General features: G+C 40.6%; 4 protein-coding genes across 6 annotated transcripts; 3 read left to right on the top strand and 1 right to left on the bottom strand.

Annotated features, from left to right (window-relative positions):
- Positions 1-669: 669 nt before the first annotated feature.
- tmem119b (transmembrane protein 119b) lies at positions 670-1,573 on the top strand (the record flags this gene model as incomplete). The annotated part of the gene is made up of 1 exon (XM_083902319.1): positions 670-1,573. The coding sequence occupies one exon, from the start codon at positions 670-672 to the stop codon at positions 1,534-1,536; it is 867 nt and encodes a 288-aa protein (XP_083758445.1). The 3' UTR covers positions 1,537-1,573.
- A 4,373-nt stretch (positions 1,574-5,946) lies between these two features.
- LOC310937928 (chemerin-like receptor 1) lies at positions 5,947-6,963 on the top strand (the record flags this gene model as incomplete). The annotated part of the gene is made up of 1 exon (XM_083902318.1): positions 5,947-6,963. The coding sequence occupies one exon, from the start codon at positions 5,947-5,949 to the stop codon at positions 6,961-6,963; it is 1,017 nt and encodes a 338-aa protein (XP_083758444.1).
- A 1,554-nt stretch (positions 6,964-8,517) lies between these two features.
- rnf185 (ring finger protein 185) lies at positions 8,518-12,210 on the top strand. 3 transcript variants are annotated; one of them, XM_083902179.1, is made up of 7 exons: positions 8,518-8,643; positions 8,932-9,125; positions 10,042-10,060; positions 10,155-10,267; positions 10,424-10,478; positions 11,111-11,228; positions 11,313-12,210. In XM_083902179.1, exons 2-7 carry the CDS (start codon positions 8,947-8,949, stop codon positions 11,408-11,410), a joined length of 582 nt encoding a protein of 193 aa, XP_083758305.1. In that variant the 5' UTR covers positions 8,518-8,643; positions 8,932-8,946; the 3' UTR covers positions 11,411-12,210. The 3 variants fall into 3 exon arrangements, with proteins under 3 accessions (XP_083758305.1, XP_083758307.1, XP_083758306.1); XM_083902180.1 differs by having other exon boundaries at positions 8,592-8,647; XM_083902181.1 differs by having other exon boundaries at positions 8,552-9,125; positions 11,316-12,210.
- A 35-nt stretch (positions 12,211-12,245) lies between these two features.
- LOC310937927 (uncharacterized protein) lies at positions 12,246-14,161 on the bottom strand (the record flags this gene model as incomplete). Its single annotated transcript, XM_083902317.1, has 2 exons — positions 12,246-12,949; positions 14,032-14,161. The coding sequence occupies 2 exons, from the start codon at positions 14,159-14,161 to the stop codon at positions 12,246-12,248; spliced, it is 834 nt and encodes a 277-aa protein (XP_083758443.1).
- Between the last annotated feature and the right edge of the window lie 870 nt (positions 14,162-15,031).

Genomic DNA, 15,031 nt, shown 5'->3' with positions numbered 1-15,031 from the left:
AAATACACTTTATACATTGTTAATGTGGTAAACGACTATTCTAGCTGCAAACATCTGGTTTTCAATGGAATATGTACATGTGGGGTATAGAGGCCCCTTTTCCAGCAACCGTCTCTTCAGTGTTCTAGAAGGCTATTGGATTATTAGAAAACTCTTGAAAACCCTTGTGCAATTAAGTTAGCACAGCTGAAAACATTATTTTTATGGTTCTTTGACGAAAGGGCAAAATTATTATTTTGAATAAAAATCATTATTTCTAATCTTGTCAATGCCTTGACTATATTTTCTATTCATTTTGCAACTCTTTTAATGAATAAAAGTATAGGTGACCCCAAACTTTTGAACCGTAGTGCATCTCATTAAAAGTAAGGAACATTTGAAAGATGGATGAAAGATCTTCTGTTACTTTTATTCCCCCGCAGAAGCCTGGACATTCCAGATTACATCCAAATGGTCAGAGAAGTCTGAGGATTCAGGTAATATCGTCTGAGCGGCGGCTAAGTTGTAAAATAGTTTTGAATATCATGAGGAGAAAACAGGTGTTACGCACTTTGACTTAAGTATGATGAGAGGCACAAACTTACTTCTTCACATATGTATCTGTCATGTACGTTACTGACATTTCGTTTCCTGTTATTTACAGATCCTGCGGGGTAAACCATGCTCCCGATGGCTCTTCATCAGATTTCCGTGTGCCTGGTGTTTTGCCTCAGCAGCAGTTTGGCTGCACCCCAGCCTCTTTACAGTTCCCTAGAGGGAAGTGCGGATGAGGAAGACCTCAGTAGCTCTGCTTCCTCCGTACCTCCCACTCCCTTTTACTGGGAGTACCACACCACACCTGTCGGCCACGTCCACGTGCAAATGGACTTCTTGAGCCGGGTTGTGAACTTTCTGGAGGAGAACATGCTGCTCATCCTTGTCGCAACCTCTTTCGTGCTCCTCGTCTTCCTCGTCATCTGTGGGGCCATGTTCATGAGCCGCAGGAGAAAGGTCAATGCCTACTATCCTTCCTCCTTCCCCACGAAGATGTATGTGGACCACAGGGACAAAACTGGAGGAGCTAAGCCCTTTCATGAAGTGCCAGAAAAACCATCTCCTAAGCAGGAAAGTGAGCCAGTGGACTCTCACAAGCAGCTCCAAGCAGACATCATGAGGGCTGCCAAGAGCCTGCGAACGCCAAACAAATCTGCTGATGCCGCAGAGGGAAGTGAAAACAGTCAGAAAGTAGCAGACCGCAGTCCTGAAGACAGCCTTAAACCACATGGCAACATCCTGGATCAACAGCTACCACGTTTCCCCGAGGAGAAGGAGCCTTGTGAACTCTCCGACAATGATGCAGCCACAGCAGGAGGTGGCACAGAGCAGATTCCTCCAGAGCAGCCTCAACCACGGGAAGACGATCCAGAGCAGCCTCAACCAGACAAAGATGATTCACAGGCACCTTTGATTGGCAGGAGTCTCCGGCCGTCCTCTCTGCACATTCACAATGATTCTGCCACACTTCAGCTGATCGCAGGAGAGAAAACAGCTTTCTAATGCCTCCAAATACTGTGAACAGACTACATTCTCTGCTTTGAATCCACCTGTTGCAATTTGTAAAATAAACCTCAAAAGGTATCTACAGATTTATAGAGAATGGTTTCTATTCATTTTCATGTGTGTGCAAAGTCATTCATTCCACTCAGAACAAAACATGATTGAATATAGTTTAATTGAAGCAGGGAAACATGACTAAAATCATAGAATTTCCAAATAAAACCAGTTGAACCGCTGATTGTTTTAAGCCACTTTTAAGATGAACTGTACATATAATCTGTCAGTGTTTAGAGTGAAGACACTGGATACTTAAGCAGCGCAAACTCTCCAGTCTGGAGTCTTAAAATCACAAGCTCAAATTTAAGGCTCAACATTGTACCAGAAACTCAAACAGTGCTTAAATTGTGCGTTTAGGTGACAGGCTAAAGTTTAACAGCGCAGGGTTAGACGACCACAAACTAAGCCTGATGAAAACACTGCTACAGAGAGCTGGCGACGGTGTGCGCGTCTTAAACATGTTTATTGTGCGTTTGTCAGTAATGTAGGAAAGTGGATTACTGCTTCTTCTTCTTCCTGGCAGCAGGAAACAAGCAGTGACGTCCAGCTCGGAGTGATTGCTTTAACTGCTGGCACTGACTGCCTCCTGCTGGCCGTCCTGCTGCTTGAGACGGTAGTCAGCCAGGGCAGCTTTGATGGCGTCCTCTGCAAGCACTGGGGAGAAACAGGGAATACAGATTGAATACACACATGGGTACATGTGTGGAAACGCTTGGAGAAGAGGAATCTGCTGAAAAACCTACTGGAGCAGTGAAGTTTGACTGGTGGAAGACAGAGCTCTTTGGCAATGTCTGTGTTCTTTATTGTCAAAGCTTCATCCACCTGAAAAGAAAAGCACAAGTTGAGGCTCAAGTAACCAAAAAAAATCTTGGAAGTGTGAAGAAAATGTTGTGTCTGCACTCACAGATTTGCCCTTCACCCACTCAGTGGCCAGAGAGCTGGAAGCAATGGCAGAGCCACAGCCGAAGGTTTTGAACCTGGCATCCACAATCTTCCCCTGGTCATCCACCTGAATCTGTCAAAATTAAGGGTTTTTACAGTTTTACTTAAATACAGTGAGAGGAAACAAATGTTAATTTCAATATGGAGAGTGTGTTTACTCAACTGATAACAGGGGAAATGCTCTACAGCAATGTTTAAAAATCTAGAATCTAAAATCTAGGACCATTGTATTGTGTATCAGTGCATGCTGTGTTGTTATAATCCAGCTCTTTGTGTTGTAGACAAAAGGCTGAAAACCATCCATATTTGTTACCTGGAGTTTCATCACATCTCCACAGGCCGGCGCTCCAACCAAGCCTGTCCCAACATTCCTCGAGTTTTTGTCCAGAGTGCCCACATTTCTCGGGTTCTCATAATGATCAACCACCTTCAAATAAGAGCGGAGGGAGGGAAATAAGAGCAGTGTTAGGAAACAATGCAGCGGAGGTGCATTTTATCAAATGTTTGACAATATATCATGATACTAAAATAAAGGAGAAGAATTCAGACCACATTAAAATCCTGGAATGTGTTTCTTTCATCCTACTACAATCACACAATGTCCATATGTATTGTTCATCGCTGTGACATGACAATGAGTCTCCTCCATCACACAAGGGACACCAACATAAACAGATTAGGACTGAATTTCATTGTCCCCTATATGAACCCCGGCATTCTGTCCTCTTCCACTCGTTCCTGCTGAGTCACTCTGACTCAGGCAACATACACTTGCAGGACTTTAACAGCAGTGTATGTTTATAAAAAAGTAATACTTCATGTAAATCCACATATTTTAAGATGATTTTTTTCAGTTAATTTCAAGAAATCTCATCTAATTTTTAAAAGCCAAAATATGTTTCAAAATATAATTTTAGTTATTGTCTGGTTAAATAGTTTTAATTACTGTCTTGATCTATACCGCATTATTCTACGGACTGAAGAGAACATCTTTGTTTCTCACAGATCTGCACAAATATTACACAGTAATCATTTTAAATATGTTTTTTAAATGAAAATGAGAATAAAGATGTAAAAATTGCCATTCCCTGAGATATCATATATTATATTGCAATTGCAATAAGATATTTATTCAAAATCGTTCAGCCCTACTACATTGGCTTTGATAGATCGGATGTTGACTCTCAAGTCAGGATTGGAAGCATTTTAAAAGCTATTTCTGAAATTCTGATGACTGTAAATGTCAATGTTATACAAATGCAAAAACAAGAAGAGACACTGGCATTTTAGACTGTCACAGTGTTTTCCTATATCACAGTCCTTGAAGCTCATTAATTAATTAATGACCATGGCAATGGACACTACTATTACTGTAGTAGTGAGTCACCTTGCTAACTAGCGAGGATTTTTCGCAATGTGTTGTAAAACGTTTAGTTCTCGTGTTGGTGTTTCCTAAGAGACTATTTGTTTATGTCACACAAGCAGCTGTTGTGACATGGGACCTAAAAGCAGACGTTTACTTTAAAGTGTAACATGGAATTATAGTTTAAACTCAATTAAGATGAAAAATGGCATTCATAAACACTTTGATAGTGTGACAGAAAACCAGGTACATTATAACCTTTTAGGTACTTCCTAACAGTACATAATAGTACTCACTAATTAAGGATCAACTTCGCTTCCGTTTACGGGTATAAGAGGTAAATAAGAAGTAATAAAGAGTAAAGTAAACGTTTATATTGCTTAGTAGAGGAGTTAGCTTCTTTTGGTTAACTAGCCTCATACCTGTACTAGGTGCCTGCTGTTACCTAACTGTACTTACTCACTTGTTATGACTGTAAACAAAGGTCACAACAAGCTAATAACACACTGTCACCCGTCCCCGTTTACACAAGCTGTGACCCTCCATTTTACCTTCTCGTGGTAAAAGCATCGAGTGATGAATTCCGGGGCAGAGAGTCGTCTGGAGAGCAGAGACAGAGAACTGAAACACTTATTCGCCACCGTGCCCGCCATGTTGTGAGACCGCTGGAATGACGCAGTTTGAGAGAAGGACAGAGGCAGCGCGAGCTTCTCCTGTCCGGCCTTGAGTGAGGGGGCGGGGTCAACTGAAACATTATCTGCGCATGCTCGATTTACACATTCAGATAAAGTGAGTCAAAATGGTTCACATCTCATTTAAACAACATATCAATAGTCACAGTCCTTAAGACATACGTTGGACCGAAGCTAACTGTTGTACAAGTGATTAGATCTTGTCATCACTCTTAAAGGTACAGTAGGCAGATATTAGGGGCGTCATTGCTCGCCAGTGATCAACACGCAATGCATTGTGGGGAATACTGGTCTCCTTTACTGAAAATTTGTGTAGGGAAGGTGTTTGGTTGTTGATTCATATTTGATCATATTTATACCCCTATTCTCCATGTTATGGAGCGATGTATTGTTTGGATTCACTGATGTTGAAAGAAAGGTTAATTCTCGAATCTATTCGATTTATTTATATATTATACAGTAGTAACCCAATTCTATATTCACAAATCCAAAGAAAATACCACTTTTTGGTGTTTTTCAAACAATATGTCTCTTCATTTGTGACTGTACAAATAAAAAAAAGAAACTTTATAAGAGTCTCGATAATTTGCCCTTTTAAAAAATGACTCCCCAATATAAAATTGGAAAGTTGCATTTTAATCTAGTATTCAATGTGTTTAATAAATTTTTCATTGTTTTTTTGTAATAAATCAAAACGAACAAAAAACAAAAGACAAAAGTGGATGTAAGTCAGCACTATTGCATTAGAGGATCATATGATGTTTTAGGGAAGTGAACAAAAATGCTTATTCAGGCTATAAAAACACGATTTAAAGAGGTTATTGGTATTGATACATTAAGTTAATGTCCCTAAAATGGGCATATATCATTTGTCTTTATTAATATATAATTAATTTGTGGGGGGGAGGGGGTTAAAAAAAGGGGGTAAAAGCAAGCAGTGTACCAACAATATGTGAAATAGTGAACTGGTGGTTTGTCTCTTTTTTGTCAGTGTGAGAAGAGGATCCCCTGTAACAAACCAAATTTCTGAGAATGCTCTCGCCCACAGATACGATTTGTGATAGGTGGACACCAAAAGCTCACTTTTGTTCCACTGCATTTAGTTGCTTTCGTCATTTAAGTCAGTGCCCAGAAAAGGGAAGAGAGAAGTTGGATCCGACAGCGAGGTTTCTGACCAACTCGTAAACTGACTGTTCCTTGTTTCCTGACAAGCGTGAGTACTAGATAACATGTTATTAATTTGACAACTAAATCAACAGTATTTTCACAAAACGAATGTTAGGTTGCTTGATAGTGTTTATGTCCATTTAAAAAAAGACATTGTGTTTAATAATATTACAGGAAGAGGTAACAAGCATGGAGGTGGATTATATTGAATATGATGATTACACTCCTGACAATGAAACCGAGAACACCAACACTACAGTTGGAATACTGAATTTCAACAATTCCCAGTCTTCTTTGACACACGTCCTTGTGGTGTTCAATATCCTCATAACTGTTGTTGGCCTCGGAGGAAATTCACTGGTGATTTGGATCTGTGGCTGGAAAATGAAAAGAACGGTCATCACCACCTGGTATATCAGTCTGGCCATATCAGACTTTTTGTTCTGTGCATTTCTGCCACTGGAAGTATTCTACATGATAACCTCTCACTGGCCTTTCGGACTACTCTTGTGCAAGATCACCTCCTCCGTCCTGTTTCTCAACATGTACAGCAGCGTGTTTCTGTTAGTTCTGATCAGCACCGACCGCTGTATAATGATTTTATTTCCCGTTTGGTCACATAACCACCGGACGGTGCGAAAAGCGCTTGGAGTTGTCGTCCTCATGTGGCTCCTCTCCGCACTCCTGACGTTGCCCTCAGTGATCTTCAAACAAACTACGGTGTATGGCTCAGTCATCCAGTGCTACTCTGATTACATGGGCCATTCTAGACACAAGGCAGTGGCTCTGACTCGATTCATCTGCGGGTTCATGATTCCTTTCCTAATGATTGTCTGCTGCTGCTCTGTGCTCGGTGTGAAGCTCAGAAGTTTGACAGTCAAATCAACAAAGCCTTACAAAGTCATGGTGGCACTCATCTTTTCATTTTTCATCTGCTGGGTCCCCTACCATACCTTTGTTCTTCTGGAGTTAGACTTGAAGAACCACAGGCTGCATGTTCTCCAAGCTGGACTGAAGGTGGGAGCCACCCTGGCAGCAGCAAACAGCTTTATATCCCCATTTCTATATGTCTTTGTTGGGAATGACTTCAAAAAAACCCTGAAGAGGTCTTTATCATCCAGAATAGAGGAGGCAATGATTGAGGATTTTCGCACAGGAGGCTTAAATCACTCAAGGTCTAAGACGATGGACATCATCCAGAATTAGTGTTTGGCATCATCTAGATAATGTGTTCTAAGATCTGGTAGATTTCAAGTCCTGGCCAGTGACATTAACCTGTTGTTTCAACAAAAAACAACAACTTTAAGTTCATATATTTTGCATTTTAAAGGATTGTGTGGATGATTTGCTTTTGTGTCATGTTTCCAAACTAGCTTCACATTTGCCCACATGGAACAAATGAATTAAATCAAAAGTGAATTGAATCAAATGTATTATTTGCAACTTTTTTTTTTTTTTTATATATATATATTTTTATAAAATGTATCAAATTAGGACATTTCAACTGTAACCTCCCAGTGTTGTGTTTTCCACTGTAGTGATTAAAGTCAGAATTATTAAACTTGCATTTTCTTAATCGATTGGTTGATTATTTATTTGATGAACCTATATGATTCCCAATTTCGCTGAGTCCACACGTCAGTCTGTGTTGTTCCTCTGTCAGTACATGAATAACAAATAAATACTAATTGGATTTCATTGCAAGGGCAGAGATTAGAAGCAATAAGTCATTAGAAATACCTTTGATCTGTGCGTGTCTTTAATCCACAGTCATTTCCAATAAGTAAATACTTCATATACTGTGATCACTAGATTTTTGTGTTACACATACATAGGGCTGTCAATAATTTAAAAATAAAGAAATAAATACTGCACATTTTGCCCTGATTAATCACTTTTCATCATAATGAAGCTTGTAATAATTAATGTTTGAAGGTTCCGTTGGTAATAATAGTGAATAACAGTGAAACTGCCCAAAGGACAATCACGCCTCCCTTTCTTAAATGTGTCAGGAATCTACAGTGGCCTTAATGTTCATCTTTGTTTAGTTACTCAACTCAATTCAACTTTATTTATAGAGCGCTTTAGGCAGCTATAGCTGGGACAAAGTGCTTAACAATACAATAAATAAAACATGGCACATAAAACAGACAAAATAAAACAATAAAAAAATTTAAAAATATATATATATATATTAAAACAATAAAACTCTAAAACAATAACAATATTTAAACAATAAAAAACAATAAAACACTAAAACAATGTCTCTGAAGGCATATGACGGCACAAGATGTCAGCTTCTATAGAGCAAGGCCCTTACCTAAAGACCTATTCTGTAGCTGGGAAAAACAATTGATTTTTAATTTTGAAGGGATTATATATTGATAACATACTTCTGTTAGTTTATTCAGTCTCTGAATAGACATTTTCATGTAGTTCTTTGAACTGAATTATAGACTAGTCTGATTTAATCTCGATTGTGTACACGCAGTGGGGAAATTAGAAAGAAAGACAAGTTCCGAATGGGCCAAATGTTTTGAAAAACGGTGGAAGAAGATGATGTAATATTGCCTGGTTCACGCTCACCCTTGCATGTTGTAAAGGTTAGCTGTTTTGTTGACGCGTGATGACGAGTTTGTTGAGGTTTCCAACACCTGTCCTCGTACATACGAGATTAGCCCAGTTTACGGCTCCTCCTGACAGACCAACCTGAGGGCAGCAGTGAAACCACCAACACCATGACTCGCGCAGCCTGTTAACCACGCCCCCAGTTTCAGTTCAGGATCTACTTCTCGGTGCTAGCGGATGTGTGATGATGCAACCAGCTGTTCGGATATTTTCCCAACTTCTCTGAACTGTCAATGGGCAAAACAACAACAAAAACCTGTCAGTTGGTAATCTCATTTTCGTGCGTTGTTCGCTGCTCTGTGCTCGGTTAAACTGTGCTCGCGCTCTTCTGCTCGCTAACTTTAGCAGCTTAGCTCACCATAGCTAGCAGCTAATGGGTCTGGTGATTTACTTCCAAATTTAAACAATTCCACACTTTTAAGTTTAGTGTCTCGCCTTCATTCGTTTGGAAAAGCCACTACCATACAGCCTGGTCCTCCATATGTTTGTGTTTTGAACCGCTGGGTGCCAGCGGAGGACTCACCCCACCTGTGCCTTCTTGCCTAGCGGACTTGTGTTTAAATGGCCACCGCTGCGCCTCCTCAAGCCTCCGGCTCTTCTGCGGCCGCTGACAACCCGAGTCCCGGCTCCAGCAGCTCAGCTGCAGCCGACGGCGGCAACCAGGACAGCACCTTCGAGTGTAACATATGTCTGGACACTGCTAAGGACGCTGTGATCAGCTTGTGTGGACATCTGTTCTGGTATGTGAGATTTATTGGATTATGAGGGGTGGGAATCACCGGGTACCTCGCGATACATGGTCCACGATACCAATAATATCACGATACAACGATTCTGTGATAGTCAGTATATTGCAAGACCGTGTATTGCAAGCGATACATCATGATCATGACCATGAAAAGTTTAAAGTGCAGGGTTTCTCTATTTATTAACTACATGGAGAACAAGTGAAACTGGCAGGAACCGTTTACTTTAGAGTGTCTTACTTCATGAATTAAAATAACAATATTTGCCCTGGCGTATCATTATCATATTGCAGGAGGAAGGATGACGATATATCAGCAAATCGATGTCTTGACCCACTCCTACAATATGTCCTGTATGATGTTATTACATTAAGACAAAATCATGATTTGCATAAGATTGACCTAACGCTTGCAATTATTTCAATACACTTATTTACAAAGCATTGTTTTAATCCGGTTAATATCTGAATGCTGCTTCTGTCCACGTAAACATTCAGCTGTGAAACAGAGATGCATGTTTACATCATGGGGATGGAAAATATTATTGGCTGGTGGAATATATTAAACAAAAACACATTGAAATATTTCAGATTATTATAATATTATTAATCATAATCTATTTATTGTTTGGTGTAGTCTATCAAGCCTCTTTAAAAAGGTGGAAAACTTTACAGCCTTTGTTGCCCGGTCCTCATTTTAACTTATTTTTTAACTGAAAAGCTCCCAAGCATCGTGATCAAGTTTAGCGTTGATAATCCAAGAACAAGAAGTCAGTTTTCTTCAGCCTCTCTATTGTAGCTAATCTCTATATCAATGTTCTACTCATTTATTGTATGAATGTTATTATGCAAAACTTTCCACTAATTGCACCTCTTCACTCTGTTCTTCTTTTGCATCTCCTCCTGATCAGTTGGCCATGTTTGCATCAGGTAAGTTGAACCTTTGTTTTGCTCCTCGCCATAATTTTTTTTTCAAATGCCAATGAGCGGGCAGCGCCTTGATAACGCCTTTGTCTTTATGCAGTGGTTGGAGACCAAACCGACCAGACAGGTGTGTCCAGTGTGTAAAGCTGGCATCAGTCGAGACAAAGTTATCCCCTTGTATGGGAGGGGAAGCACAGGTCAACAAGACCCCAGGTTGGTACTGTTGTGTCCTTTTCCTCTAAACTTCACATGAATCACAGTACTCTCTGTAATACTGCTGTGCTCAGCTTGTTCCCTGCACATCTTGTATTGCAATATCGAGGGTCAATAAAGCAGCATTGTTAACAATGTACTTTTTTTGTTTTACAGAGAAAGAACACCTCCCCGACCACAAGGGCAAAGGCCTGAACCAGAAAACCGTGGTGTAAGTTCTTACACTAACTGGATATCAAGCAGCATTATGTAAACTGTGGCGCTGTAATCCAATACAATTTCTCTCAAATTCATACACAGATCAAGTGTATTTTGGAGGCGTGTCACCGCAATTTAAATAGGAATTGTCATGAACAGTTTATGCTAGTTGTAAGCTGATCCTGGTTCTTCCTCATTTATGATTAAAACACGTGGGAGCATCACCGGTTATCTTTCAGACAAGATAACGTCATAATTTCTCCCTCACATTAACGTTGGGCTGTGGAGCTTCTCAATTGGCACTGAATTAAGTTTTTTTTTTTTTGTTTATTTGCTGTCAAGTTCAAATCATTCCCCAACATTGCTTAGCCCACTTTTAAGTAATCTTACACTTTCATGATGAAACTATCGCAGAGAAGGCGAGTAATGAGGTGCAGTGTTGTGCTTCCTTATTGACTAAAGGACATTTCCCACTGGGATCTATTAAACGGCAAGTGCCGCGTTGCAAGGTTTCTCTTGAGATTCACCTCAAATTGCTTTGCGTGTTGCGTCACATCTGACTAACGATGTCATAAGCTTAACTATAAGATGGGAAAACATGGTCAGACATAAAAAACAAACCACACCAATGTTGATGTTTTTCAGGGATTTCAAGGGTTCGGCTTTGGAGACGGGGGATTCCAAATGTCATTTGGAATTGGTGCCTTTCCGTTCGGTATATTTGCTACAGCTTTTAACATCAATGATGGAAGACCTCCTCCAGGTATGTACGATTTTTACACACTACGTGTATTCAACTTTTATCTGTATTATCAAATAACCTATTTTAAACCACTTCCTCCAACAGCAGCCCCTGGGACGCCACAGCACACGGACGAACAGTTTCTGTCTCGACTCTTCCTCTTCGTCGCTCTGGGGATTATGTTCTGGCTGCTGATTGCATGAACGCATGCATGGAAACGCAAAACACGTCGCGTGACGCCTTAAGATTTGACCGTAGACATGACAAGACATGTCATCAGCGTTGTGCAAAATGTGATTCTGATTTCTAGCATGATTGTTTTTGTCCCCCTCACCATTCATGGAAGAATGTAAGGAGGTTGTTTTGATTTTTTTTCTTTCCCCAAAATCACATCATTGGTTTCCAACAGGGATTTTTCACAATAGAAATCTTGATTTGCCCCAGTTGACAGTTAATAGTATAATGATCACATGTGCTTTTCCTACTGTAGCCTGTGAAAGTGTGTCATAAAATGTTGAGATACACGATGAAAATGAGCGTCTGCTTCCTCTTACGCCATGATTCTGTTCACTAATGTCCTTTAACATTTTCTCCAGTGCTAACTTTATATACAATTTACACTTTTTGTGACATTGTCTTCTTTATTTTGGTTCTATTTTGATGCATATAAGCACGGGAAATATTGATTTAATTTATGAAACAGTATTCCTTTCTAAATACCCTCTCTCAACATTTTATTTTTCTCAAGTTTGCCTTGTGTTGCTGTAATTAAATGTAAGATACTGTACAACAGAGATGAAATAAATTTTGATCCTTTCACACGAAATATTTTTTCCTGATATGAATTCACATAGTGAAATCACAGCTATGCAAATTAAGACGTTGATGAAGTATGTGTCAGATTCTCATCCAATCAATATTGAAAATCGAACTCACTCACGTCATGCTGTACAAAAAAGGAAAAACAAATATTTTCGTCAATTTGTGGAAGAGTTTTATAGAAAACAAGAATAAAGTATAAAAAAAAGTCAGTTTGATCTAGTCCAGTGTTTCTTGCTCTGCGTGTTTCTCGTGGGATTCTGACTTTGCAACGTTGAACTCTGCTTCATACATAATCTGCTGGATCTTAATTTTTGTCTCGCACCTTTTCTGCGGCGCGAGTCGCTTCAGAGCAGGGACAAAGCTCAGCAAAAAGAGTTCATCCTCATCCCGGGGCCTGGTGGGATACGCTGTGCCATTGTCTTTCACCAGCCATTTAGTCGGGGATTGTGAATTTTGAGAAGGCGGCTGCGAAAGCGACTCTTGAGCCAGTAGTCTCTTTCGTCCAGTTTTGCTGACGGTGGGGGTCGACGGCAACTTGGCCATAGCAGCGAGCTGCCCCATCTGTGTCTCCTGAGATATCGACGGGACCTGCGACACAAACGAGACCTGAGGCTTGAGGTCAGGTTGACTCACGGGGCCCTTCATCATGGACTGCGGCGCCTTGACCGTCTCGGGTGACGTGGATTCTCCCTCCACGCTGCCAGACTCATTGTCATGATGGTCATGGTCGTCGTCATCGTTGCCACACAGGTCGAGCATTCCACACCTCGAGCCAGCAAAGGGTGCAATAAAGTTCATAAGCTGTCTGTACTTCCACCTGCTGGGTACAATCTCCCCCTGCTTTTTGCTCTTGATCTCCATCCGGACTTCCTTCAAGTATCGGTCCCTCATGTTCTTCCATTTTCTTTTGCACTCGTCAGCTGAAATGTAAGAGGGGAAAAAAGTGAGTAAATCACATGATTCTCCTGATTAGTCTGCCAAGACAAAGCACTCTCGACACTTAGGTGTTTACTATGAGTCATCAATCAACTTCTTAGTTAATAGTTAACAGTTTTCTGTTGTATTTTAATTGTTTAATCCTTATTCTTTGTGTAGCTGATGAGTTAGTTATGTTTTTAGCCTCTTAAATATTTCATTGCAACACTTTTCTTATTTTGTTTTACTGTAAGAGTTTGATACAGAACTGCTAGAACACAAAATAAACAAATCACATTATCTTTCAGTCAATTTTCAGATTGTTTTGATAAATCAAATAGTTCATATTATGCTGAATGATCAAATCTTCAGTACTCGGACGATGAGTGGAATAAATAAGGTATTTTAGGTTTTGGCTAAAAATAAATTAATTGTTTGTTGCTTTTCTGCACAAATAAAATACCTGTCCACTCTAAACCTAGTCAATGGTTGATTATTATTTATTTATTTATTACCCTAAACAAACTAATAAAAGCTGCTGAAATCACACAGTGTATTTAAAGCGTGACTTAAGTATAACGGTTAGTTCCACTGTTTGGCCATGAAGCAGCTATGTGTCATGGCGGTGTCCATGCGGCTGCCGCTGGCGACGCCGCTGCCGCTTCCAACCGCCTGTCAGTTTAGAATATGGGTCGCGGTGCGGAAGCTCCGTGGACCAGTTTTCTCCTCCTCCGCCGTGCCGTGTGTGGCGTTCGCCACGCGGCTGGCGGCGCAGTAGAGCAGTGCGGTGCGGTGCGGGACCTCGCCGTCCGACACAGCGCAGCGCGGCGCGGCCTAGGCGTGCGAGCAGCGGCGGCGGCGGCTACCGCTAGCACGGTGCGCGCGGCAGCAGCCACAACCACCGCGAGGAGTTAAACGCACACAAAAATGACGAATTATCGGCAGGACACGCGTGGTATTCCCTTCCGTGCAAGAAGCACACGTGTTGTCTAACCCCTCCGTTAGTTCGCCCCCGCTAATATCAGCGTCGAGGAGAATAACTGACAAATAAAGTTGTGATAAACAAAAATAACACTCAAACACTTACACGGGAGTCCGAGTATGATGCTGATGTTTCTCCAGGCATTTGTTCGACTTTCTGTGCAGCGGTAATTCGCTAAAGTGACATTGTAAAGCTCTGGGTAATTAAACACAGACAATATTAACTTTTCGTCCATTTTGCCCCCGTGAGTTGTCGCTGGCTGCGCGGACGCGGAAGCGGCAGGCTTCTCCCGCCTTTTCCGCCCAGCTGCTGCACCAACGCAACGCGAGTTATCGCGAGTGGCGGAGCCGCTTGCCGCGTTGTGTCGCGCCGCCGTTCACAGGTGGTCTGTGCCGTTTCGTCTTTTCGACACTGGGGGGCGCACGACTTCACTGTGCACGGAAGCCTTTGACCATCGCCATCAAAATAATGAATGGGGCCTATTTTGTGCTGCTCTCTTCAGCTCAGATATTTCATGAGGTTTGCTTTGCTGTGTTGTCGATTTATTTAAAACCAAATTAAATTCAAAGCTTTATTTGTTTCACTTGGTCAAATGATGAAATCATTAGTAAAATATTTTTGTGTAGCTCTTTAAAGAACATTTTCTGTAACATATGTTCTGCATTATTCTTTTTATAAAAGAAACTGAAATATTCTAGTAAAATAATAATTTATCCTCTATTTTGATTACTTAAGTAGAAGTAAATGTACTGGCCTAAAAATGTACTCGAGTTAAAAAAAAAAAAAAAGTAGTTTGTTAGTTCCTTTACCTCTTTCATGTGTCCTGCAAAAAGGACAAGGGGACACATCTCACATCAATTAAAGGCATAACGTATCAGTCAAAATGGGTCAAAGGTCACATAAGTCAACTTTCTCACTCACTGCAGAGTGCTTATCAAAACTCAACTCATTGTTTATTTTTTCCCTTTAATCTTAACCTAATAATCTTATTTTCACCACCTGGTTATTTTATGTTACTTCCCTCCCCATTCACGAGCTGGGACAAGAAAAGAATGTTTTTTTTAAACAAAATAAAATGTTTAAAATTGACAGAGCTCAGAGAAAA

Source organism: Microchirus variegatus (assembly GCF_963457635.1).
Source record: "Microchirus variegatus genome assembly, chromosome: 16".
NCBI lineage: Eukaryota > Metazoa > Chordata > Actinopteri > Pleuronectiformes > Soleidae > Microchirus > Microchirus variegatus.
This window is presented reverse-complemented; position numbering and strand designations above follow the sequence as displayed.